At 37.8% G+C, this 26,742-nt stretch overlaps 5 protein-coding genes across 26 annotated transcripts in view; 3 read left to right on the forward strand and 2 right to left on the reverse strand.

Annotated features, from left to right (window-relative positions):
• The window catches only part of Treh (Trehalase), a 70,522-nt gene extending 68,683 nt beyond the window's left edge, over window positions 1-1,839 (forward strand). For all 21 annotated transcript variants that reach the window (XR_012413098.1, XR_012413096.1, XR_012413099.1 and 18 more), the window contains one exon: window positions 1,223-1,839. The gene's annotated coding sequence lies outside the window, so the exon portion shown is untranslated. The remainder of the gene's footprint in view (window positions 1-1,222) is intronic.
• Window positions 1,840-1,896: 57 nt separating this feature from the next.
• On the reverse strand, window positions 1,897-9,685 carry Rbpn-5 (Rab GTPase-binding effector protein rabaptin-5). 2 transcript variants are annotated; one of them, XM_073988681.1, is made up of 8 exons: window positions 9,449-9,685; window positions 8,659-8,856; window positions 8,333-8,598; window positions 7,900-8,274; window positions 7,426-7,832; window positions 7,222-7,357; window positions 2,681-2,797; window positions 1,897-2,616 (listed from the first exon to the last, which is right to left on the reverse strand). In XM_073988681.1, the coding sequence occupies exons 1-8, from the start codon at window positions 9,561-9,563 to the stop codon at window positions 2,311-2,313; spliced, it is 1,920 nt and encodes a 639-aa protein (XP_073844782.1). In that variant the 5' UTR covers window positions 9,564-9,685; the 3' UTR covers window positions 1,897-2,310. The 2 variants fall into 2 exon arrangements, with proteins under 2 accessions (XP_073844782.1, XP_073844783.1); XM_073988682.1 differs by having other exon boundaries at window positions 8,659-9,326; window positions 9,363-9,623.
• A 3,536-nt stretch (window positions 9,686-13,221) lies between these two features.
• Window positions 13,222-15,037, forward strand: LTV1 (LTV1 ribosome biogenesis factor). The gene is made up of 2 exons (XM_073988697.1): window positions 13,222-13,370; window positions 13,439-15,037. Exons 1-2 carry the CDS (start codon window positions 13,368-13,370, stop codon window positions 14,939-14,941), a joined length of 1,506 nt encoding a protein of 501 aa, XP_073844798.1. The 5' UTR covers window positions 13,222-13,367; the 3' UTR covers window positions 14,942-15,037.
• Window positions 15,038-21,937: 6,900 nt separating this feature from the next.
• The window catches only part of Asx (transcriptional regulator additional sex combs), a 42,182-nt gene continuing 37,377 nt past the window's right edge, over window positions 21,938-26,742 (forward strand). Inside the window, exon 1 of the mRNA XM_073990111.1 lies at window positions 21,938-21,958. The gene's annotated coding sequence lies outside the window, so the exon portion shown is untranslated. The remainder of the gene's footprint in view (window positions 21,959-26,742) is intronic.
• Window positions 22,061-26,607, reverse strand: Cpsf160 (cleavage and polyadenylation specificity factor subunit 1). Its single transcript, XM_073990117.1, has one exon. It carries the CDS (start codon window positions 26,440-26,442, stop codon window positions 22,159-22,161), a length of 4,284 nt encoding a protein of 1,427 aa, XP_073846218.1. The 5' UTR covers window positions 26,443-26,607; the 3' UTR covers window positions 22,061-22,158.

A 26,742-nucleotide genomic window follows, 5' to 3' on the forward strand; every position in this document is an offset into this window, starting at 1 on the left:
GTCTACAAAAATGTAGGTGTACCAAAAAATTTTTGCGTCCCAAAATTTTTTTTTTAAATTTTGGTGTCCCAAACAATTTTCAGTTCAAATTTTTAAGGCACAAAAATTTATATTTAAAATTTGGTGTGCCAAAAAAATGTCTATAGAAAATTTGATGCGCCAAAAAACTTTCTTGAAAAAATTTTGGCGTCCCAAAAATTTTTCTAAAAAATTTGTTGTCCCAAAAATTTATCCAAACAATTGTCAGTTGAAATTTTTAAGGCACAAAATTTTTCTATTGAAATTTTGGTGTCCCAAAAATGTTTCTAAAAAATGGGTTGTCCCAATAATTTATCCATTGAAATGTTGGTGTCCCAAAAAATTTCTATTGAAATTTTAGTGCCGAAAAATGTTGGTGTCCCAAAAAATTGTTTATGGAAATTTTGGTGTCCTAAAAAATTTTCTATAAAACTTTTGGTGTGCTTCCGTAAGAAGAAGACTTTCTGATGTTCTTTAGGAAGACCTTGTGGTCTTCCAACGGAAGACTTTCAGGTCCAAAAAATGTCTATAGAAAATTTGATGCGCCAAAAAACTTTCTTGAAAAAATTTTGGCGTCCCAAAAATTTTTCTAAAAAATTTGTTGTCCCAAAAATGTATCCAAACAATTGTCAGTTGAAATTTTTAAGGCACAAAATTTTTCTATTGAAATTTTGGTGTCCCAAAAATGTTTCTAAAAAATGGGTTGTCCCAATAATTTATCCATTGAAATGTTGGTGTCCCAAAAAATTTCTATTGAAATTTTAGTGCCGAAAAATGTTGGTGTCCCAAAAAATTGTTTATGGAAATTTTGGTGTCCCAAAAAATTGTTTATGGAAATTTTAGTGTCCTAAAAAATTTTCTATAAAACTTTTGGTGTGCTTCCGTAAGAAGAAGACTTTCTGATGTTCTTTAGGAAGACCTTGTGGTCTTCCAACGGAAGACTTTCAGGTCCTCTATAGAAAAACCTTCTGTTCCTCTTTATAATGACTTTCTGGTCTTCTATAGGAAGACCATATGCTGAGCAAGACCTAATGATCTCCTTTGGAAAGATGTTCTAGTGTTGTTTGGGATACAAAAAATTCTACAATTTTTTTGGGACACCAAAATTTCTGTAGAAAATGTTTTGACCGAAAATTATTTTGACAACTTTTTCATTGAAAAATGCTGCAGTTGCTAATATTATTTCTCTTTTTTTTCTTTTCAGTTTCTCTTCCGCAATGCTGAGCAGTCGATTGTTGTCGCTCCCACCCATTACACTCAGGCTGTACCTATAAAAGAAGGACAATGGACCCAACCTTAACTTTTTTATGTGTTATATATTTTTGTTGCAATATGTTTATATTGTTGATTTAGTTGTTTTCTGCTTATTTTTTTGTTAATTCATGACATTTTTCAAGATAGTTGAACTAAAACAAGTTGAAATAACATTAAGTTGTGACATAGTTATGACCGCCCCCCAAATGCCGCCTAAAAGAGTGCAGTATTATTTAAGTTATAATTGTTTTGTTTTCAAACCACTTTCTACCCTACTTCATATACATTTTTATTTGTATATTTAAATGAATTTAGTTACAAATTTTTTAGCATTTAATATTGCTATTAGTTTTAGTTAGAATATTATAAATTGTTATATAAGAAAATAAGCTGCACTTGTGAATTGAAAATGCTTTAATTAGTTTTCAAGAAAGAAAAAAATAAATTACACAAAAATACATAATTTATAGTATAGATTACAACAAGAAAAATATTGTGAAAATAAATGACAATAAAATGTGAATAAAATGAATTATTGTTAGAATAAAGAAATTTTGAAATAAAAAATGGGTTTTTCATACTTACTTTTTTGTCTTGTCCATCTCCAAAAAATCAACTCTCTGATTTTTCTGTTAAAATTAAACAGAGGCATATCTTTATTTGAAGCTTAACGTAAAATTTGGTATAAACTTTCCTAAGATAAAACTATAAACAAAATTTCCATTTTTTAAATAAATTTGGCTTTAGAAAGATTGAGTAACGAAAAAAAAAACATTTTGAATATCTCAGAATAGATTATGACAAATATTTTAACTTTTATAAAGTTAAACAAATGTGTAAAATGTAAAGGGACATGCATTAAAAATACTATATATAATTAATTATGGAATTGTTGAATAAAAAATCCTTTCCAAACACGGTTTTAAATTCTTTAAAACTTTTCTTACAAAAAAACCAACTAAATTCCGTTCATAAAATTAAATTAATTTCGTAACTTTTAAAGTTTTTTTTCTTTTTGTTTATGACACTTAACGACTACTAAGTATTATTGGAAGCCGCTTGTTGTGATTGCGCCGATAATGACGATTCTTGACTAAAATATGGAGCTATGTTTGGTTTCAGCAGCGTGTGGCAAATATCGCACACTCTAGCTGGTCGTTTACGTGGCCCAGATTGCACCGTTTTTGTTATACACTTATCACAGTAAATATGGCCACAGTGGCGACAATGGATTTTACGCACGGTAACTGTAAAATAATTCTTACATGCCGGACAATTGGAAACATCATCATCATCTTGCCAACGTACCTCCTGATCGGAATGTCGCAGTTGTTCCAAGTTCATCTGTGAAGGGGGGGAGGATAAAAAATTGTATATGTATAACAGCTTTAGGACAGTTATAACTTACCTGTAATGTTTGGGACAATTGAACAAAATCTTTTTGTACTTCTTCGCTGGTGGCTAAATCTTCTTGGAGATTTTTAATTTTTGATTTAGCATCGGCCAGAGATTTGGTTAGTTTTTCCTGGAAAAATAAAATATGAAAAAGGGCATGTAAATTGTACAAAAAAAAAACTTCCATAGAAAACTATAAAAATAAATGTTTCTATAGAAATGTTGATGTCCAAAAACATTTTCCATTGAAAACTTGGTGTCCCAAAAATTTTTCTATAAAATTTTTTGGGTCCCCAAAAATTGTCTACAAAAATGTTGGTGTACCAAAAAATTTTTGATGGAAATTTTTGCGTCCCAATTTTTTTTTTTTTAAATTTTGGTGTCCTAAACAATTGTCTGTTGAAATTTTTAAGGCACAAAAAATTTATATTTAAAATTTGGTGTGCCAAAAAACTTTTCGATTAAACTTATTTTTCAAGGATTTTCAAAGATATAGCCACGATAAGTTCACCGGAGATGACTTTTCCAATACAAAAGTTCACCGGAGATGACTTTTCCCATACAAAAGTTCACCGGAGATGACTTTTCCCATACAAAAGTTCACCGGAAACGACTTTTCCCATACAAAAGTTCACCGGAGATGACTTTGCCAATACAAAAGTTCACCGGAGATGACTTTTCCCATACAAAAGTTCACCGGAGATGGCTTTTCCCATACAAAAGTTCGCCGGAGATGACTTTTCCCATACAAAAGTTCACCGGAGATGACTTTCCCAATACAAAAGTTCACCGGAGAAGACTTTTCCCATACAAAAGTTCACCGGAGATGACTTTCCCAATACAAAAGTTCACCGGAGATGACTTTTCCAATATAAAAGTTGACCGGAGATGACTTTTCCCATACAAAAAATCACCGGAGATGACTTTTCCCATACAAAAGTTCACCGGAGATGACTTTGCCAATACAAAAGTTCACCGGAGATGACTTTTCCCATACAAAAGTTCACCGGAGATGACTTTTCCCATACAAAAGTTCACCGGAGATGGCTTTTCCCATACAAAAGTTCGCCGGAGATGACTTTTCCCATACAAAAGTTCACCGGAGATGACTTTCCCAATACAAAAGTTCACCGGAGATGACTTTTCCCATACAAAAGTTCACCGGAGATGACTTTCCCAATACAAAAGTTCACCGGAGATGACTTTTCCAATATAAAAGTTGACCGGAGATGACTTTTCCCATACAAAAAATCACCGGAGATGACTTTTCCCATACAAAAGTTCACCATGACTTTGCCAATACAAAAGTTCACCGGAGATGACTTTTCCCATATAAAAGTTCACCGGAGATGACTTTTCCCATACAAAAGTTCACCGGAGATGACTTTTCACATACAAAAGTTCACCGGAGATGACTTTTCCCATACAAAAGTTCACCGGAGATGACTTTTCCCATACAAAAGTTCACCGGAGATGACTTTTCCCATACAAAAGTTCACCGGAGATGACTTTTCCAATATAAAAGTTGACCGGAGATAACTTTTCCCATACAAAAAATCACCGGAGATGACTTTTCCCATACAAAAGTTCACCGGAGATGACTTTTCCCATACAAAAGTTCACCGGAGATGACTTTTCACATACAAAAGTTCACCGTAGATGACTTTTCCCATACAAAAGTTCACCGGAGATGACTTTTCCAATATAAAAGTTGACCGGAGATAACTTTTCCCATACAAAATATCACCGGAGATGACTTTTCCCATACAAAAGTTCACCGGAGATGACTTTTCCCAATACAAATGTTCACCGCAGATGACTTTTCCCATAAAAAAGTTCACCTGAGATGACTTTTCCTATACAAAAGTTCACCGGACATGACTTTCCCAATACAAAAGTTCACCGGAGATGACTTTTCCCATACAAAAGTTCACCGGTGATGACTTTTCCCATATAAAAGTTCACCGGAGATGACTTTTCCCATACAAAAGTTCACCGGAGATGGCTTTCCCAATACAATAGTTCACCGGAGATGACTTTTCCCATACAAGAGTTCACCGGAGATGACTTTTCCCATACAAAAGTTCACCGGAGATGACTTTGCACATACAAAAGTTCACCGGAGATGACTTTCCCATACAAAAGTTCACCGGAGATGACTTTTCCCATACAAAAGTTCACCGGAGATGACTTTTCCCATACAAAAGTTCACCGGAGATGACTTTCCCAATACAATAGTTCACCGGAGATGACTTTTCCCATACAAAAGTTCACCGGAGATGACTTTTCCCATCCAAAAGTTCACCGGAGATGACTTTGCCAATACAAAAGTTCACCGGAGATGACTTTTCCCATACAAAAGTTCGCCGGAGATGACTTTTCCCATACAAAAGTTCACCGGAGATGACTTTCCAAATACAAAAGTTCACCGGAGATGACTTTTCCCATACAAAAGTTCACCGGAGATGACTTTCCCAATACAAAAGTTCACCGGAGATGACTTTTCCAATATAAAAGTTTACCGGAGATGACTTTTCCCATACAAAAGTTCACCGGAGATGACTTTTCCCAATACAAAAGTTCACCGGAGATGACTTTTCCCATACAAAAGTTCACCGGAGATGACTTTTCCCATACAAAAGTTCAGCGAAGATGACTTTTCCCATCAAAAGTTCACCGGAGATGACTTTTCCCATATAAAAGTTCACCGGAGATGACTTTTCCCAATACAAAAGTTCACCGGAGATGACTTTTCACATACAAAAGTTCACCGTAGATGACTTTTCCCATACAAAAGTTCACCGGAGATGACTTTTCCCATACAAAAGTTCACCGGAGATGACTTTTCCCATACAAAAGTTCACCGGAGATGACTTTTCCCATTCAAAAGTTCACCGGAGATGACTTTTCCAATATAAAAGTTGACCGGAGATAACTTTTCCCATACAAAAAATCACCGGAGATGACTTTTCCCATACAAAAGTTCACCGGAGATGACTTTTCCCATACAAAAGTTCACCGGAGATAACTTTTCACATACAAAAGTTCACCGTAGATGACTTTTCCCATACAAAAGTTCACCGGAGATGACTTTTCCAATATAAAAGTTGACCGGAGATAACTTTTCCCATACAAAAAATCACCGGAGATGACTTTTCCCATACAAAAGTTCACCGGAGATGACTTTTCCCATACAAAAGTTCACCGGAGATGACTTTTCCAATATAAAAGTTGACCGGAGATGACTTTTCCCATATAAAAGTTCACCGGAGATGACTTTTCCCAATACAAAAGTTCACCGGAGATGACTTTTCACATACAAAAGTTCACCGTAGATGACTTTTCCCATACAAAAGTTCACCGGAGATGACTTTTCCCATACAAAAGTTCACCGGAGATGACTTTTCCCATACAAAAGTTCACCGGAGATGACTTTTCCAATATAAAAGTTGACCGGAGATAACTTTTCCCATACAAAAAATCACCGGAGATGACTTTTCCCATACAAAAGTTCACCGGAGATGACTTTTCCCATACAAAAGTTCACCGGAGATGACTTTTCACATACAAAAGTTCACCGTAGATGACTTTTCCAATACAAAAGTTCACCGGAGATGACTTTTCCAATATAAAAGTTGACCGGAGATAACTTTTCCCATACAAAAAATCACCGGAGATGACTTTTCCCATACAAAAGTTCACCGGAGATGACTTTTCCCATACAAAAGTTCACCGGAGATGACTTTTCCAATATAAAAGTTGACCGGAGATGACTTTTCCCATATAAAAGTTCACCGGAGATGACTTTTCCCATACAAAAGTTCACCGGAGATGACTTTTCACATACAAAAGTTCACCGGAGATGACTTTTCCCATACAAAAGTTCACCGGAGATGACTTTTGGTGTCCCCAAAAAATTGTTTATGGAAATTTTGGTGTCCCAAGAATTTGTCTATAGAAATGTTGGTGTCCTAAAAAAAATTTCTATAGAACTTTTGGTGTGCTTCCTTGAGAATAAGACTTTCTGATGTTCTATAGGAAGACCTTGTGGTCTTCCATCGGAAGACTTTCAGGTCTTCTATAGAAAAAAACGTCCTTGAAAAACACAGGAAAAATGTGTTGTCACGGCGTGTTAGCGTTCAGAGCCAAACTCATAACTTTCAAAGGCAGCGCTAAGCGTTTGTCATGAAAGCACAACTAAATGGGAAAATCCTCATTGTTGTTGTAAAATACAAAACAAAAATGCATTTGAAAGAAGAAAAGTTCGAGGACATCGAAGCCGCTCCACATCCGATATGTCTGAAGAGTCTTTACCGAAGAAGAAACATGCATGTCACATAGTGGTGGGTGTGTGGGTTCGAATCGTCGGCTTTCCTTTTTCACTTGCATAATAGATCATAAAGCTCGATTAAAAAAATTAAAAAAAAAGAAAAAACCTTCTGTTCCTCTTTATAATGACTTTCTGTTCTTCTATAGAAAGACCATATGCTGAGGAAGACCTTATGATCTCCTTTGGAAAGATGATCTAGAGTTCTAGTCCTGGTTCAAACTTACATTTTGATCTCTCAGTTCAATTATTTCCACTCTAAATTCAGATATTTGACGATTTTGTTCAGCTTCTTTACGTTCCAATGCAACTTTGGCAGATTCACAATTCTGCAGTGTCATCATGTGTTGAGTAATGCGCTCTCTGAAAAAAACAACAACAACAAATCCATAAAAAAGTCAACCAAATAAAATTCCCTATAGGGGACTTACTGTAATGATCTGATTTCTGTTTGATATTTCCTTTTGTATTCGGCTCGTTTATTATTACTATCTGTCAGCTGGTCACGCAATATTTGTATTTCATCCAGCGATGTTACACAACGTTTCTTTTCATAATCACAACCCAGTCGTGCCTGTATCAATTCATTTTGTTGTCGCAAAATGATCTCCTGCAACTCTTCAACATTATTTGGCAAATTGATGTATTGACTTTCGATTTCTTCTGCCGTGGCCAAGTAACGGCCAGAAAGGAAGTCATTGTCAGCTTGTAATAATTCTAAATGTTTATTGACTTTTTCCCTTTCTTCGCCAAGACGTTGCAGTTGCCGTGACACCTCGTCTTTGGTTTCTAAAAATTTCTGTTGTAATTCCAGCAGTTGTTGTTCATTTGTTGTGACCTGTAGGGAAAGGGTAAAGATAGAGGTGGTCATTAAGAATACTTTAATTATTTAATTTGTAAACTACCTGTTCCCTTAACACATGAACTTCATTTTTATGCGCCTCCCGTTTTTCTTGCCATTGATTTTCCAAAACTGCTCTCAATTCGGCCTCCTTTTCTAGTTCCTTTTGTATTTCTTCCAATTGTTTTTTGAGTTTTTCTAGTTTTTCATTTTTAGCAGCAACTGTGGATTTGAGCTCCTCCATGTCCTTTTCCAGTTGTGGACAATTTCCACATGCCACAGGCGATAGGGGTTTGTTTGTGGAGTCATCATCTTCTTGATCCTGCGTATTGGTTGTTTGTAATTTTTCATCAGCCTCTCTTAGCTTTTCTTTTAATGCCTTCATTTCTTCTTGTAATTGGGTAACAATTGAGCCCAAAACTTCGGAGTCTTCTTGGCTCTGAAACATATGAAGCTGATTAATCTATTGAATACCAATATTTACCTCTCATACTTACATATTTACCCTCGGCTTTACTCTTGGCCTCCGCATCTGTGGCAATTTCACTAGTTGTTGGATCACCACTTTTTCCAATTCTGGCAATTGTTTTCTTTACTTGATTTAAGACCTGCGGAGCCAAACTACTTAATTCCTGGGACGTTGATGTGTTAGACTGCAATTGTAGACTTTCTTGCAGTTGTCTGTTCTCTTGTATAATGCGTTGATTCTCCTCCTTGAGAATTTCCATTTCTGATTTACAAATTGCCGACTCTTCCACAGTTTCTTAAATTAGATTAGAAAAATATTATACAATTATTATTGGGAACAAAATGTTTTACTCACCCTGAACCAATTGTTGCAGTGATGAGATCTCTTCTTGGGCCTTAATTTCCGTTACTAGCAGCTTTGATTTTAGTGACTCCAATTCTTGTTCCTTTTGTACAAACAACTCCTTCAGTCTGGCTCTTTGGGCATTGAAATTGTTTAACATTTTACGATTTTCTTCCTCAAGTTCCAGGAGTTTTACTCTCGGCACCATATCTATGGGGTGTGTAGTCAAGAAACGAAGTTGTGGAACAAGATGAGTTTAGGGCACAGTCCCGTATAAATATATGCTACATATAGCCCTTGTGGCCCTGAGTATAATGAATACATATTGTCTTGTACAAGTTCATACTTCCGGAAATATGGGCCTTCAAAGTTCCGCAAATACCAATGACATTCTCGAGAACGGGAACAATATTTTCTTTTAAATTATATTTTTTTCCAAATGGCAGAAGATTTAAAACTTTCTCCTATGGACAGGTGCAAATCTCAGGAATGGGAACAAAATTTTCTTTTAAATTGTACAAGTTTCCAAGTATTCGGTCTTGAAACAATAGAATTTTCGGAATTTCACAGGCCCATATCTCAGGAAGTGTGGACTTGTGCAAGACAAAATCTTTATTAATATACTCAGGGCCACAGGACTATCTGTGGTATATATTCAATTTATTTTCATAAATGGGAACCTAGCCCATAGGGCCAAGAGCGGTTCCAAAAGCTACCGGGACCGGGCCCTAAACTCAACTTATGCCGAAGTTGTTGTTTATGAGAAAAACAATGATGAAGTACTAACCCACACCCAACTTACCTGAAATGGACAAACCGCTGTCATTTTGTTGTGTAAGTGCATTTTGTGATGTTCCTTGGCTTTGCAGCTCCCCGGTTGTGCTCCCTTGATGTATTTTAGGTTCATTTTCTTCCATTTTCGCTTGATTATTTCTATTATTTCTTCACACAGTCCTCCTGCCAAGAAAAATACCAAATCTAATTGAATTGTCAATTTATAGGGTTGCCAAGTTTCAAAATAAAAAACCTAATTGACAATGAGCTTGTTGCAATTATTTGAATAAAGTGGGGGAACACACGATCAGTTTTGACTGTCAGTTTTGACGTTTGGTTTGGAAAATGACCCGATTATTGTTATCGATGTAACACCTTCTTATTCCACCATGGTCATCAGGCAACCACAAAATATTTTGTGGTTGCTGGACGGTTTGACATTTATCGATATTTCCGAAAAATCGACAGTCAAAACTGATCGTGTGTACCACGCCATGGTAGAACAAATACAAGGTAAAGTTAATACTACAACAAATACAACTCGAACAACAACCACAAAGGAATTTGTTTTTGTTTGTAAACCTTAGTGTCAACGTAAATGTAAACAAAACAAGGAAATGTCTATAAATTATTGGAATTTAAAAAACTAATAATTTTTCACATTTGATTGAATATTTTGGAAAACATGAATGAAAACTCGTTAGATTTTCAATTTGAATGTTTCCATATCATTCCACTAAATGCATAATTTCTCGCAGAAAGTAGAATACTTGCAAAAATGTTTCGGGTCGCTGGTAATTCATTGAAAAAAGAGAAGCTGTTTCAATCATTTGCTTTTGAAAACAAAAAAGCACATGTTTATTAGGGCTTTATTCTTTTCAAGTTTAACAAAATACCACACATATTAACAAATATTATACCGCCTCTATAAGCGGTGTTTTAGTGTGCGGCATGTCGTTTGGACCTGGAGGAGGTTACATGTCAATGATATGAAGCCGTCTTTATGGGAAATAGTTTTTTTTTTATGATGAATAAATTTGTTCTTGAAAAATATATATCCCTAATATACATCGAACATAGAAATAAATACATAAAATGTCGAATGGAATTTGACACTAACACTACAACCCAGTTCAGTCAGCTGGGTATTGCTGCTACCTTTTCTTGTTCTACCATGGTACCACGCTTTAAGTGTATGAAGCATGGTACAATAAGAAAGGTAGATGCATCGGCGAATTGCTACAACAAAGCAACTTTTTTTGTAATGTAAACTGTCAAAATTTTCGCCAAATGGTCTCTTGTTGTCTCTTCCCTGTAGGAAATGTCAATAGTGAATCTATACTGACTTACTACTGACATTGTCAACAGTACTACTGACAAACTGTAGACAACTAATGTAATTTCCTATAGACATTTTGTATGAACGTGTCATTCGAAAGTCAGTACTGACAATGGAACTAGTATGTCAATAGTAAGTCAGTAGTTCCTGAGGAACCATGTGTTGACATTGGAGGTAGTGAGTCAGTATAGACATTGGAGGTAGTAAGTCAGTATAGACAATGGAGGTAGAGAGTCAGTATAGACATTGGAGGTAGTGAGTCAATAGTACCAGATTTTCAATACTAAATTTTTTAGCTTATTTGGAACATTTCATAGATAAAACAGCTATATAGTACGTTTAATAAGAAGATGAAGCTACACATTTGTTTAAATACTATATTTCATTAAAGAATAAAAAAATTATTTGAAAATGCTAAAAATGTACAAATTGCGTATTACAGTATTTTTATCTTTTTAAATGGCTAAGCCAAAGATTCCACATAAGTAGAAATTAGTAAATAAAGGCAATGTTTTCAAGGCTGCTTAAAGATTTTAACATAGCAATAATAAAAAACGTTTTCGTCTTATTTTCTTGGCCAAGTCGCACCAATCACTTGTCTGCTTAAAATAGTTCTTCTTCTGTTGCACTTAACGTTTTATCAGGCGATTCGCTGAATGTTGATATAACATCTAGGAATTGAAAAGAATAAACATGTATAAATAAACATAAATAAAAAATATGTCCTTAAATTTGCTTGCCTATTACAGCTGTATAACATTGGAAAAATCTCAAAATCGATTTATGCCAAATAATTCTTCAACATTGTAATTCATTATTATGTTTAGTTGCGTTCAGCATTTCCAGCGAGACGGGACAATATATACATCAGGCTCCATAATCCTCTCTAAAGGTTCCACATAATGTCTAATTTTCGAAATTTCACCACGAATGTTGTTAGTCGCCTCAGAATTCGTACTTTGCTATAGAATTGTTTATTTTTCACATGTCTTTTATATTTTCTTTTGCTCATACTTGTTATTGAAATTATATGCTTTAAGTTTTCACGATATTTTATTGATTTTTACAAAAACACTTTTTTCACCAACCGCAAAAATTATTTTACGCCAAACAATTAAGAAAATTAAAGAAAGGATGCTTCGTTGGGCTATCATCTGTCAATATACACAATGCTTCTTCTTATTAAGGTAAAGGTATCAATAGTTGACAACCTGGTGACAAAGTGTTGACTTTGTCACCATATTAGTAGACAAAGTGGCGACATGTCAACACATGACCCCACACTTCCTACAGGGTTTTTATCACTTGTGTTTCTCTATATAAGTGTAGACATGCTATCTCTTTCTTACCGAATCATATGGTTTTTTGTTTTGATTTTTCATGGCGAATTCCTAGTTTTTTGACGTTTTAGATTCGATCAGCTGGGCTGAGGCATCTACCTTTCTAATTGTACCATGGTATGAAGTCTACATCATGAGATTTACTATTTCTTGTGTATCTATTCCCCTTTCTTTCTCAGACAAGTAAAGGGCTGTTTACACCATCTATCAATGTCATATGAGCTGTCATTTCTTTCACCCATTCGACATTCTCTATGTTTGTCAAAATTGACGTCATCCATACAACTTTCAATTTGTGCGTTCATACCTACAAGTGTTATTTTCGTATGACATAACCTATAAATATAAAAACAGCTGTTTTTGTTATTGTTTACATTTATTGTTGAGTTACAAATTTGCGAAAATTTTTAATTTTGGTTGAAGGAAAATGAATATCTAGCATGTTTGTTGTGGTAGAATAGGTTTTTGGGGTTATAGAGGCATTCATGTTTTGCCACAAAGCAATAATTTCCAACACTGCTCCCTTCGGCCAATCGATCTGAAAATAATATTATAAACACCCTTTATTTACTTTTCTAAATACTTAAATATACATAACTTTCCATTTTCTTTTTTAAAAGATTTCGTTTTTCAATTTTTTTTTTTTGAGAATGCCAGAAAACAGCTGATAAATTTATGTTTACATACGAGAATGCCGTATCAAATAGAGCGCTCCCTAAATGAAAAATTTACATATGAGTTGCCAAATCATTTTGATAGATGAAAATTTTCATAGTGGTCAGACTATGTGTACAACATTCGCAGGTAGAAAATTTGACATCTCATACGACATTGATAGATGGTGTAAACAACCCTTAAAGGATATATAAGCTATGTTCCTTTACGTGCAGGAATCTTAAAGTGTTACCCCTTTTTACTCGAAAAGCGTTTCTTTACTTCTGACACCACTCAATCATATGGGAGCAGTTTACAACTTTTACTACTTTTGCCGGTTTTACCTTTTTCAAAAGTAAAGGAACAGACCAATAAATTGCTGTCTGTCATATTTTTCCAAACACATCTCTACCTTTAATTAACACACAAAAAACTGCCATATGACACACGTCATAATTGCAGTTTCCCATTGAAGACATTGACAACACTTGTGTCAACTTGTTATCGCCTCTGGCAACCCTTTTTAACTTGAATTTCTTCACATGTGTTTTGTTTTTGTTGATTGGGCAAAAATTTAAGAAAATATTAAAATTCTAGGAAAATAATTAACAAAAATGGTAAATTTTAAACATAATAATAATTGGAAGTATTTTTCTAATAAATAGTATTCATATTTTCCTTACAGGGTAAAGGAAAAAAGGCATTTATTGATCGCAAAAATGCTGTAACATTTCATTTGGTACATCGCAGTCAACATGATCCCCTTGTCACCGATTCCGAGGCTCCACAAAGAGTTTTGGTTGAGGCTGGAGCACGCCAACCCCAAAAACAGGCAAATGCCGATCCAGCCGATGTAGAAAAACGCCGCGAGGAGCAGAAAAAATATGGCATACATTTCGATGATGATTACAACTATTTGCAACATTTAAAGAAACCTGAAATGGATACAGTATGGGAATATGTTGAAAATCCCAATCATGTTAAGAAACGGGTGGATGAAAATCGCCTAACAACTGCCCCAAAATTGAATTTGCCCAGTTCTGTGTTTGCCACCGAATTTGAAGAAGATGAGGGTATGTTGAATAAGGCTGCACCCCAACCAGGTCCCCGTCCTGATTGGGATCCAGATGTAGTTGCTGCCTTGGATGATGATTTTAATTTCGATGATGAAGACAATCAGTTGGAGGATGATTTTGTTTTGAAAGCCATGGGTGAGGGTGATGAAGATGATGAGGATTACGACGATGACGATGAGTATGATGACGATGCAAGTGACCAAGATTTTGATTCAGATGACTTACACGACTCCGAATTGGAAGATGAAGAGTTAATGGATCGTTTGGGCCCCCTCATGAGAAATAAACGTTTTGACAAAGATGACACCAAATCTCAATTTACAGAATACTCCATGTCATCAAGTGTCATAAGACGTAATGAACAACTAACCTTACTTGATGATCGTTTTGAACGTTTCTATGCCACCTATGATGATCCTGAGTTGGGTGATTTGGCAACTGAAGAAATTGAGGGTAGCTGGGGTCAAAAACATCCCTACGTTTTGGGTTGTTACAAACTGTTCAAAAAATCCAATGAAATTTTGGAATACAACAAGGAATGGGATAAAAAACGTATCGAAAAATATGCAACCGTTGTTGAAGGTGATCATGATCCCGATGAGGAACTTGTCGAGGTTGAAGTTGAAGATCCCAAAGAAAAGAAATGGGATTGTGAATCTATTCTATCCACATATTCCAATATTTACAATCATCCCAAACTAATAGATGAACCCAAGAAGAGAAGTCGCCAAAACTCTACTACCTCATCTAGCGTTAATAAAATTGAAATAGATCCCAAAACTGGTATGCCCATGAATGTCTTACACGGTGATAGTAATCAATTGACAGCCAAAGCCTTGGCCAAACTGGACAATGAGGCTGATGGTAAAGTAACAGGTCCCAAGTCGCTGTGTGCCAAATCTGTTCTATCTACATTATCTGTATTGTCGATACGTCCCAAAGATGAAACACCAGAAGAGAAAAAAGAACGTAAACGTTTGCTCAAGGAATATCGCCAAGAGAGACGCATTGAGAAAAAGGCTAATGCTGAGGCATTTAAGGAAGAGAAGAAACGACAGGTCCATGTTAAACAGAATCAACGTCTTAATCAACAAGGCAGCAAAATCCTCTAGAATAATTACCAATCAACAAATTTACATACACATACATACGTATTTTTTATATAAGGAATAATAAACAAGATTGTATATAATGTATACAACATAAAACAATTTTCATTAATTAGCGCGCCAGCTAATTCAAGAATAAAAACAAATAATAATTGTAAAAATTATTTTAAAAAATTCTCTCATGCATTCTTATAAAATTCAATTAAATATTTTTAACCTGGATATATTACGTTGTTCGTCTATATACAAAAGACGCTGCCAATGGGTGGCTTATTTATAGTGGAGCCATCAGTGGATCCTTTATATAAAACTGCCTCGAGAGTAATGTTCTTTCTGTAGATGGGCCACTTTAAGAGGATCTCTATCTTAAGAAGACCCCATCGAAAGGTGTTCACTAGAAGCTGTGATCATTAAAGGATTTTTATTAGAATGCTGTCCCTTTTGCGGAGTGCTAAATAGTAGAAATGTGCCAAAGGAACTATATGGAACTATCTAGTTTACTTCGCACTTCCAATGTCCCACATGTTTTCTGTGAACTAGAACTAGATCACCCAACTCTACAAAATATAAAAGAAACCTCTTCTTCATTCTTATCTACTAAACATTTATCTACTAATTTTCAAAGTCTTCTAAAGAATATCCCAGAAGGTCATTCACTGAAAACAGAAACATTACCATTAACAGAAACAATGCAGGTTGCTGTTAACTTAAAATTGCAATAAAGAAGGAAAATTTCAAGTTATAGTTAGTATCAAAAACGAAATTAATGAATTCAATGATCTATTCAAGAAGAATTCCATGTCAATTGTACCGTTAAATTCGGTTAAATACGTACAAAAAATGGGGCGCCACCGTGGTGCAATGGTTAGCACGTCCGCCTTGCACTCAGAAGGTCTGCGGTTCGAATCCCAGGCCAAGCAACATCAAATTTTCAACGGTGGCAAAATTCCCCCTCAGTAATGCTGGCGACATTTCCTGAGTATTTAAGCCATGAAAAACTTCTCTACAAGTGGTGTCATAAGACACGCCGTTCGGACTCGGCAATAAGAAGTAGGTCCCATATCATTGAGCCAATATGAATCGGCGTGCACTCACTGATATGAGAGAAGTCTCCCTTGTCCCATCTGGGATGTTTGTGGAACAATTATTACGTACAAAACGTATAAAAGAACATAATGTTATTTAACCATGTCGTAAAATTACATTATTGGCCTGTTCCCGTACTTTATAAAGTGGTAAAAGTCGTAAAAGTTGTAAAAGTCGTAAACGATTTTCATATAAATTTTGTGTACGGGAACGCAAAATGTGTAAAAGTGGTAAAAATTGTAAAAACTTTTTAGTTCTGGAACAGAGCTTATGTTAAATTCAAAAGCCATTCACTGATGAATGATAGCATTAAAATATCCTATCTTGTTATATTTATAGCTTTGTTTCTTTAGTCCCAATTTACATTAGGCGAGTTTACTTGCGGCAATTGTCAGTTTGTAGGTGAGAGAGGGTGTTGAGAGGCAAAGGGTTACCATATGCCTCACCTCTCTCTCCTACAAAATGACAATTGCCGCAAGTAAACTCGCCCAATGTAAATTGGGACTTTCTTTTTGTAATGGCAAGAGTGGTAAGTCCCGGTCCACACTAGCGTGAATTTCATTAAAAAATTTCATGAAATTAAGTGTTCTTAAATCGAATTCCCCACTACAGCAATTTTATGATTTTACTCTACTATGGACGTCGATCTACTTACTCACTTAGCTGGCCCATTACAGAACATTTGTTCTATAGGCCGAACTAAGAAGAGATCTCCATTCCTCTCTATTTGTTGCTTCGCACTCTGGATTACCGCGCCTTTTCATCTCATCATCCACATGTTTGCGCCATCTATTTCTTGGCCTGCCAATTCTGCGTGCACCGCCAAGCGGTCCGTATTTATACGCCTTTTTAGCGGGTTCATCATCGCTCATTCTTATGATATGACCTAGCCAACGCAATCGCTGCATCTCGATACGTTTAACAATATTGATGTCGTTGTATAGCAGATACAGCTCGTTGTTCATGCGACGTCGATATTCACCGTCAACGCAGATTGGTCCGTAGATCTTGCAACGTGGTTTTCTCGACGGCTGGGGTAGCTCCAGTCGCGTCCAGGGGCTCCATAAGGACCCACTAAACCTTATGAATTAAAAGACTAGTGTTTTCCCTTTTGGGGCTAAATCAGTAGTTTATTGATTTAAAAGAAACTAGCAAGTTCTACTTCAATGAATTATTACTTTGGCCCTTCTTCGATATGTAGATGATCAGGAACTTTATCAACTCTATGTGTTGGTGTTCGGCAACTCGGCAAAAGCTGTTCGGGGACGACGATGGTTGATGAAGCTCGGTGATGTTCGGGAACGAAAATGGTTGACGAAGATCGGTGACGACGACCCGGCAACTCGGCTAAAGTTGGTCGGCAACGACGACGGTGTACGAAGCTCGGTGACGACGATTCAGTGATGTTCGGTAACTCGTCCGAAGCTGTTCGGGAACGGCGACGGGTGACGACGTTCGGTGATGACGTTGCGGGGGTGTTCGGGAACGCCGATGGTTGGCGGGGATCGGTGATGACGATGCTGGCTGATAACGATAGTTGTCGATGATCGGAAGCGACGATCGTGGTTGCTGATTCGTTTCAGTAGTGATCGGGAACGTGTTGATTGATGTCGGGCGGGTTGACGACGCTCTGCTGTTCTGTTCGGAACGACTACTATATAACACTAATTACAGCTACGGACTCATACAGACTACTGCGTATATCTAGGAACAAAGAACCAAAGTCCCTGTGTGGGACGGGAAACTGAAGTCTCCGGGAACGGGAAACCGAAGTCTCCGTGGGGGACGGGAAACCGAAGTCTCCGTGGGGAACGGGAAACCGAAGTCTCCGTGTGGGACGGGAAACCGAAGGCTCCGCGTGGGACAGAAAACCGAAGTCTCTGTGGGGGACAGTAAACAGAATTCACTGTGTGCAATTTATTAATAGGACAGCCACAATGGGTAGTCGCTTCCAAAATTTGCCAACGCCACCTAGGAATGCCTTGGTGGATAACAAGCCCTAGCAAGTTTACTTCAACGGCGAAAACTGGAATACTAAAGTATAACCTGGAATGAAGCGAATGAGAATTATTGTGTATTGAGTACAGCAAGCAAATGACTTTAATGCATGACTGGCGTAGATGGAGGTGCTGTTGAGCGCATATCGACTCATTGCTACTATGGTGGTAAGGGAAGACCGTAGGTGTTGTTGTATGTATGTGACACTTGTCACGTTACAATCTTTGGAAGAATTTTTCTCTCAAACACACCAAGCACTGCCATGTCTGCTTGCGCAAGTACCCAGGCTTCGGAGCCATACATCAGCACGGTAGTATCAGTGTTTTGTAGAGCGTTATTTTTGTTTGACGAGATGTGGCTTTGTTTTTAAACTGCTTACTTAAACAAAAGTAGCGTCTGTTGGCCAATACAATTCTTCTTTTTATTTCACAACTGATGTCGTTTGTTGTGTTTACGGAGGTGCCGAGGTAGACGAAGTCTTTTACTACCTCAATATTATAAGAACCAACTTCCACAGTCGGTCCGATCTTAATGGACGCATTGCGCGTCGACACCATCAACTTCAGTTCAGTTACTTCTTTTACTGATCGGCCCATGATGTCTATGTCATCAGCATAAGCAAGTAACATGTGACTATTGGTGTAGATTGTGTCACTTCTTTTGTCGTTTGCCTCTCGTATAACCTTTTCCAGCAGGATGTAAAAGAGATCACACGAAAGGCTGTCTCCTTGTCTGAAACCTCTTTTGGTACAAAATTCTTCGGAGAGGTTCTTTCCAATTTTAACTGAGGACCTAGTATCAGTTAAAGTCATCTTACAAAGCCGGATGAGCTTTGCGGGGATACCAAATTCAGACATTGCGTGGAATACCTTTGATCGGAGGGGACTGTCGAATGCTGCTTTATAATCGACAAAAAGGTGGTAGGTGTCGATCTGCATCTCTTGGGTCTTCTCCAGGATTTGCCGCAGGGTAAATATCTGGTCAATGGTGGACTGGCCAGGTCTAAAGCCGCATTGGTATGGTCCAATATCTCGTTGACCATTGGCTTTAGTCGTTCGCACAATATCCCTGACACGATCTTGTAGGCAATAGGGAGTAGACTTATGCTCCTATAGTTAGGGCATACAGTCTTATCTCCTTTCTTGTGGACGGGGCACAGGATACTCAGGTTCCAATCGTCGGGTACTCGTTCTTCCTGCCAGATGGTGCTAACTAGCGTATGAATACACCTTATCAGCGTGTCGCCTCCGTTTTTGAACAGCTCGGCTGGTAAGCCATCGGCCCCTGCTGCCTTATTATTTTCAGCCGATTTATTGCTGTCTTTACCTCATCTTGGCTGGGCGGTATACATTCAATACCATCTTCTGGGATTGGGACTGTGGTATCTTCGTCGTCTTCGCTGCTATTGGATACCAACAGATTTGAAAAATGTTCTTTCCATATCCTGAGTACACTATCTGTATCTGTTACTAGATTACCTTGCTGGTCTCTACAGGAGGATGTGCCTGTACCAAAGCCATCTGTTTGATGTTTCACTCTTTGGTGAATTTTCGGACTTCATTCTGGCTTCTGTACATCTCGATTTTTTCACACTCTCGCTTTTCCATCTCTCTCTTTTTCCTGCGGAAAAGACGTTTCTCCTCTCTCCTCTTCTCCCTGTATCTCTCTCGTGCGCTACGCGTTGCTACGGATTGTAAAGTAGCCCTATATGGCGCAATTTTCTCTTCGGTGGCAGCATGACACTCCTGATCATACCATGGATTCCTTGGTGGAGGTCTCTGGTATCCAAGTATGGATTTTGCGGCTGTTTGCATGGAGTGGGCAATGCTTTGCCATTGCGCTGATATGTTATTGGGATGAGGAGTGCTTTGATTAAGCAATTGGGCTAGTTGAGTAGAATATGCTGTGGCTATCTGTTGTGATTGCAGCTTACCGATGTCTAACTTTCGTGTTGTGTCTGTTCGTACTTTGTTTGCTACGATTAAGCGGGTGCGTACCTTTGCTGCAACAAGGTAGTGGTCCGAATCAATGTTTGCGCCTCGGAACGACCGTACATCCAACACGCTCGATGAATGTCTTTCATCTATCATAACGTAATCAGTTTGATTTCTTGTTCTTTGATCTGGCGACAGCCAGGTGCCCTTATGAATATCGAGATGATTAAATCTGGTACTGCTAACTACCATGTTTTGTGCAGCTGCAAAGTCTATCAGCCTCATACCATTGTCAGATGTTTCACTATGGAGACTGAATTTCCCGACTGTTGGGCCAAAGATATTCTCCTTTCCAATTTTGGCATTAAAATCGCCTAGAATGATTTTAATGTCATGGGTAGGGCAACGGTCATATGTTTCTTCTAAGCGCTCGTAAAATATATCTTTGGTCTGTTCGTCCTTTTCTTCAGTAGGAGCATGAGCGCAAATAAAGCTGATGTTGAAGAATTTAGCTTTTATTCGAATTGCAGCAAGTCTTTCATTCACTGCGGTGAAGCTGGATACCAGATGTTTTCGTTCTGGTATCGCTCACAGCCTGTGTAGATGCTAACACGTTGCAAGCAACAACAAATTTACGCTCATTGAGAGCACAAGGGAGATCCGAAAAATTTCTCTGCCTCACTCTGATCTAAAATACGTTTGTACTTTATGACAGCATCTGATCTATACTTGAAACATAATGCTTGTGTATCAGATGGCGGGAGATTGCGTTTGTGTCGAATGTTATAAATTAACGCTTCGACATTATGATGTGTAGTTAATTTTTTTAGCGGAATATCACCATATGTTTCCCATATGAGAAGGATATTCTCCATTGTTTTTATCCAAGACCTAGCTACATTTGCCTTAATATTGCGTAAAAATGCAATGAATCTTTGTAATTTTAATATTTTCTGTTCTAAGGTATAAGATAACTCATATTGTATTAATTCTACTAAATCTATCATGCCTCTTACAAAGTTTTTTGTTTGAACATATTCATCTGTAGTGGAGTTTACAAGTGAATTTACAACTTCCTGATTATATAGTGAGGAATAAGTTTGAATTTTGAATAAATGAAAGCCATAGCCAGCTGTTATGAGTGGAAGTTTTATAAATTCCATAGATATCGTAAAATTATTGAAAATGATCTTCTTCTTATCGAAGGTTTTAGTCATTGAGCATAGTATATGCATCAAATCAATTGCAATGGGTATTGTATACCCTTGCACAATTTCATTAAACGATTGGTTTAATGTCGTACGCAAATCGAGCGTTGGAGTTGTATGTAGGAAGAAAATTAATGCAGACTGCAGCAAATATAGCTTTGTCGAAGAGGACCAAAATCACAAGATTATCAGCGTAAAATCAAAAGTCAACAAACCGTTCTAAAAGCCCTCATATGTCAAAAATTACGCTGTAACTATTGGTATGTTCCAGAACTGCAAGAATCTACTAATTTTTACTATTTTTTCCGATAACATAAAGGAAAAAATGTTATCGTAGTAAAAAATAGTAGCTTCTTGTAGGTTCTGGAACAGAGCATATATGTGAGAGATTAACCAAAAATATGGACCAAAATTGGTAAAATATTTCCAAAAAAAGGTAATTTTGTTCATAGTCAGTTAAAATTTGTAAAAATACTGCGTTTTCGCGTCCAATTGGATGATTTTAGTTTCTGTAGTTTTTTTTCCCACATATTGGGTAAATACCTGGGTATTTACCCATTTTTACCCTATTTACCCTTTTTTATGGGTATTTACCCATTTCCCATCTCTATTTATGTCTTTCTAATTAAAATTATATTATTTCCTTTCAAACTGATATAATTCTTCTTGCGGAACAAAGGTAAGAAAAGCATTTATTAGTTCACTTTACTCCAATTTTATTCAGGTTGTAGCTAGTCTTTCGATAACAACGCCACAAGCGGATGGGCCTTCGTGTGGGAGACAGGAGCATACAGGTAAGTTACCAACGAGCAAATTGAAATCCCCTTTAAAGAATGATCTCCCAACCACCTACAATTTCGTAAGAAATAACAAAAAAAAACACATGATACAATAGCTTAGGTATAATTCGATTTTATAATTTATTGGCTCCAGCCAATTTAATCCAAAACTAAATACATACATAATAATAATTGTAAAGAAAAAAAACTTGATTTTAAAACACCGTTGTTATTCTCTCAATTTCCAGTAGATCACTTAAAATATCTTCTGTCTTGGTGCCGATTTTCTTCGCCACCTCATTACGTTCCGAAACTGTCATATTGGCAAACGACCATATTAGATCACCATCAATGATGCAACGACTAGGATTTATTGACAGCTTTTTGGCCATTTTTATTGTACGAAATTCCTTGGGATTGAGGCCACACAAATGTTCCTGATAAGAGAGCAGAACATTTTGTAACATCAAAAAACGACGATAGACTTTTTCCGGCAGCGGAAGACAATAACCCATGCCACCATCCAAAGTACCATAGACAACAAAATGTTTATTTTCATAGATGAAAGGTTGCCGCTGTATGTGACCTCTTTGGTGACACTGTACTCTAAACATGGTATTCACCGTTTGTCCCAGATGATAGTCACCCTTGCGCAGTAACTTTTGACCACCAATGGATTCACGAACTTCCGGCTGATACATATATACAATGAAGTTTTTTTCGGCATCTGTCACCAAAAATGCCAGATTTGTGTTGTCCACCATAAACTCAATGCCAAATACCTCTAAGGGGTAAAAATCTCTTGATGCCAGTGACAAGGTGCGGAACTCCTCTTGGAAACGCAAAACACTCACCGATTTGTAGACATCAGCTATGAGTATCAACGATTTGATGGATATAATTTCATGGACATAGATATTTGTATCTATGAAGGCCACACCGCTGAGATCATCATCTGTTAGCTGCCAAAGGTAGATTTTTTGGCCAAATGCTGTTACCAAGAAGCCCAGAACATCGGAAATTGCTGATACAGGACCCTTTTGTTCTTTCTTGAAGATTTCTTTTAATTTAAATTTCGTCAAAGGTTTTCCTGGCTCTGGCACCACCTCGATGATATCGTAGATATGAATATTACCCCTTGAGGTAATGTCTTCACTGTAATTGAAATTGGTACCTATGCAAAGATACTCCTTGAGACCCGATCTAGTACCCTCATAAGCCAATTTGACAATTTTAAAGGCTGTAACATGTTCCCAATTTTCAAATTCTATGGAGGCATCTGGAACAATTTCCCATGTCTCTGGAGACATGAGAACCATGTTGAATTTCGACATGGTGGGATAGATAAAACGTTCACCTTTATTCTCTTCCGTCAGTTCCTTGTCTTCGCCATTGAAACGAAAATATTTGTTGGTTTGTTCTTCCGTTTGGGTAATGAGACAATAGACACGATTCTCACGATGATAGACAATTTGTTTGGGTGTACAACGTAACGGCACCTTGCGCGCTGGCCATGGTGAATCGTATGTCAAATAGGGTGGTAGAACACAAATCTTCAAATCAAAGGTGGTATCGAAACTGAGGAAGCCTTGAGGACAATTGACATTGTTGAATGGGGCAAAGCTCCGCAAATAGCCATTGGTGTACTTGTGTGTTCTCAGTTCCCCCTTGCCGGTGAGGAAGATAAAGTAAGGATTGGGGCCACACACCACAACACCATTTAGACCGGAGATATTTGAAAAGTAACGCAACTTGCTGATATAACGGTCTTGCAGGTTATACGATTCCAATTCCGAGTTATCATCAATTTCCATGGGATTGTCGATTGTGTCATCACGCATATTAATGGTATTCAGTTTACGGAAGCGGACCTTCATGTGGCCCTTGGAATATCGATAGGCCTGATATATTAGCAGCTCCAGGCGAGTGCGTATCATTAGCAGGGGTCTGTTGCCTTGATAGCCCAAACCAACCAACGACACCTCCAGCGGCAGTGGTGAGTTGGCATGTTGTGGCATGCAGTTCAGGAGGATACCCTGTTTGTTGTCCGGCTGGTTGAGATTCGCTGGCACAAACTCCATGGAATCGGTGAGTACGGTATCGCCATTGCCAATGTCATTTACCAAATACACCAATTTCATATCAGGCATTGAATAGATTTCCAATGTACCACTTTCCCTTCCCACAACTAGCCAATATGTGGATTTTACCGGCAGCAACAATCGTCTCCACCAATCGGAATTCTTTTGCCTGGACTGTTTGGCCAGGTCGGCCATGCTGTTCATTTTAAAGGCATTTCCTGACTCACCGTATAGCAGATCTTCTTCATCTTCTATCTTCATATTGGGTTCAGCCTTCATGTAACCCAAACCGGCATACAAGGAGTTGCCACCGGACCCCGTCAAGTTAAGGACATCGTCTGTCTTGGTGGTAAACAACCCAGAGAGGTCCTTATAGGCCGATAAGGATATTACCGCAGGAACGCTGCTAATGGTGTTTTTATTAATGGCCAGGCGAGGTGTACCTTTGGTTTCACGCAAGGCCAATGTTATGACCTTGCCGTGTAGCACCCGTAGGCAAACATACGGATCAGCAATGGACACCTGGACAACGGGAGCTCCTTCATCTATGGGTACATTTTGTATCAAACGCTTTCCCTGTAACAAACGCACCGATCTGGTGGTCACCTGGACAATAAAACGATTTTGTCCCAAATTGCCGACAAAAATGGTTGGCTGGTTATAGCTAAAGCCGGTGTTGTCAATTTCATTGATTTCCTCTCCCGTTTGCAGCACCAAAGTTGAGGTTCTCTGCGAGAGAATCATAAAATCATGATGATCTTGGTGGCTCATTTTCCTGCTAACATCATCGAAAACCGTCCACACATCCAAACAGCCATCCAACTCAAAAGAGGTTATAATCTGGGGATTTATGCAATTGGCAAAAACACACAAAGCTCCATTTTTGCTATGGCCCACTGAGGCCACAATGTCAATTTTAAGATCAGACAATTGGCTAGCTTGGGGCTTTAAGGTGGTACCGCCCTCCTCGAACTCCACACGCTCGCCAGCACACATGTAGTTTATGGGTCCCACATTCAGCAAACTGTCACATACCTCGAAAATATACTTTCTCAATTGAACAGATGTTTTGGCCCCTGAACCGTAGACCTCAAGTTCTTCATCTTCAATACGCCTTGCTTTACGGGATTCGTCGCCACCACCACCACCACCTGCTCCATCTGTGCCATCATATTCATCCAATGTTATGACCGTACTTTGATCTTCCTCCGTAAAGTGTAACAACAAAGAATTGCCCAAGCGAGAACCCAAAAACAGATACTCACTTTGACACACACACATGCAACTGGTCAACACACTGGCCGCAGCCTTGTGGAAATGGAAATTTCTCACCGTTCTCATGGAATCCACACACAAGGTAACAACATACAAATCACCCGTTCTCAAGGAGACCACCAACTTATCCACATCAATAAAAGCAATATTGGCTGCATCCAAACTAATGCGCACCCCATCTTGTGGTTTCAACGGGAAACTGGTACTATGATCTGCTGAACTATTCAACGACACTCCATAGGGTGGTACACTTTGATTTAAATAAATTATTGAATTTACCGTTGTTACCAAACAGCCGCCGATGGGCTTTTGTATGGGAAATACTTGCAGGCAATCAAATGGCAGACCCGTCACCGTCCATATAATCGGGTGAACTCTTTGTTGGATATTCAGCGATATGGCGACCAAAACACAGGTATCTGAACGCACGGCAACTCGACCGGTAAATGTGCGCACCGGTTCATACAATATCAACAATGTGGGCTCATAGTAGCCATGTAAAAATTGTAAATCCAAAACATTATCAATTTTCTCATCCAAATCCCTCAAGGCAATCAAATATGAAGCCAATATTGGTGTTCGCGACATAATGGCAGTGGGTGCTTTCTTTATCGGTTTCACATCGGCCAATTCAATCTCGTCTATACCATTCTCTTTGCGAAATGGCAAAACAACCAACCGCTTACCATAGACCAGCATTACAGCACAACGAGCATCAGGATCAACACGTACCATTGGAATATAATAACGTCCCGTCCAGCCATCTTTTATATCTTCCTCTTCGAAATAATGCAAGGACAATGTTTTCAAAGCATAGGTGTCTGGATCATGTTGAACCACAGATAATTTGGCATCTTTAAAACTAATTAGCAGGGCATCTCGCATAGATCCGGTCAGTGTAACACTTTGCAAAGACATTACATTGCCATACAGCGTGTATGAAGCCAAACATTCCAAACGCATTTTGGGATTGATTTTTTGATGCTGTCTTTGTGTCACATCTAAACTGGGAATGATCCGATACACTTTGAGGATATTTGCACCGGCAACAACCACATTTTCATCAACATTATTAAAGAACCGACAGGTAATGGCAAACTCCACGCCAGTGGCGGGATGCGATTGTTTACACACGGAAAACATACTGATTGACAAGTCTCTTGGTACTCCCACTTATTTTTTACTTAATTCATTGTTTTAAATCGGAAAACAAATAACTTTTTTTAATTAAACGCGACGAATGAGGCGAAAACACGATAGATTCACAAAATCAAAACAAATGCCAATATAGGGTTCTGAAAATGAAAAATGCACAAGTCGTAGGCAGGGCAATCGAAATCGATGAATGCAGTGTTGCCACTTTCGTTGATTTAACATCACGCAAATATATTACATTTACATATAACTGGATTATGTTAATCCAGTGGATTAAATAGTCAAAGG

This window comes from Musca autumnalis, unplaced genomic scaffold (assembly GCF_047663935.1).
Source record: "Musca autumnalis isolate F117 unplaced genomic scaffold, ASM4766393v1 scaffold_5, whole genome shotgun sequence".
In the NCBI taxonomy this organism is placed as follows: Eukaryota; Metazoa; Arthropoda; class Insecta; order Diptera; family Muscidae; genus Musca; species Musca autumnalis.

Bases quoted from the DNA above. Each gene is read 5' to 3' on its own strand.
- Cpsf160 (XM_073990117.1), bottom strand. From the start codon at position 26,442: ATGTTTTCCGTGTGTAAACAATCGCATCCCGCCACTGGCGTGGAGTTT.
- Rbpn-5 (XM_073988681.1), bottom strand. From the start codon at position 9,563: ATGGAAGAAAATGAACCTAAAATACATCAAGGGAGCACAACCGGGGAG. The intron at 8,275-8,332 runs GTAAGTATGAGA...CATATGTTTCAG, and splicing joins GTAAAGCCGAGGGTAAATAT to AGCCAAGAAGACTCCGAAGT. The intron at 7,358-7,425 runs GTAAGTCCCCTA...TGTTTTTTTCAG, and splicing joins ACAGAAATCAGATCATTACA to AGAGCGCATTACTCAACACA.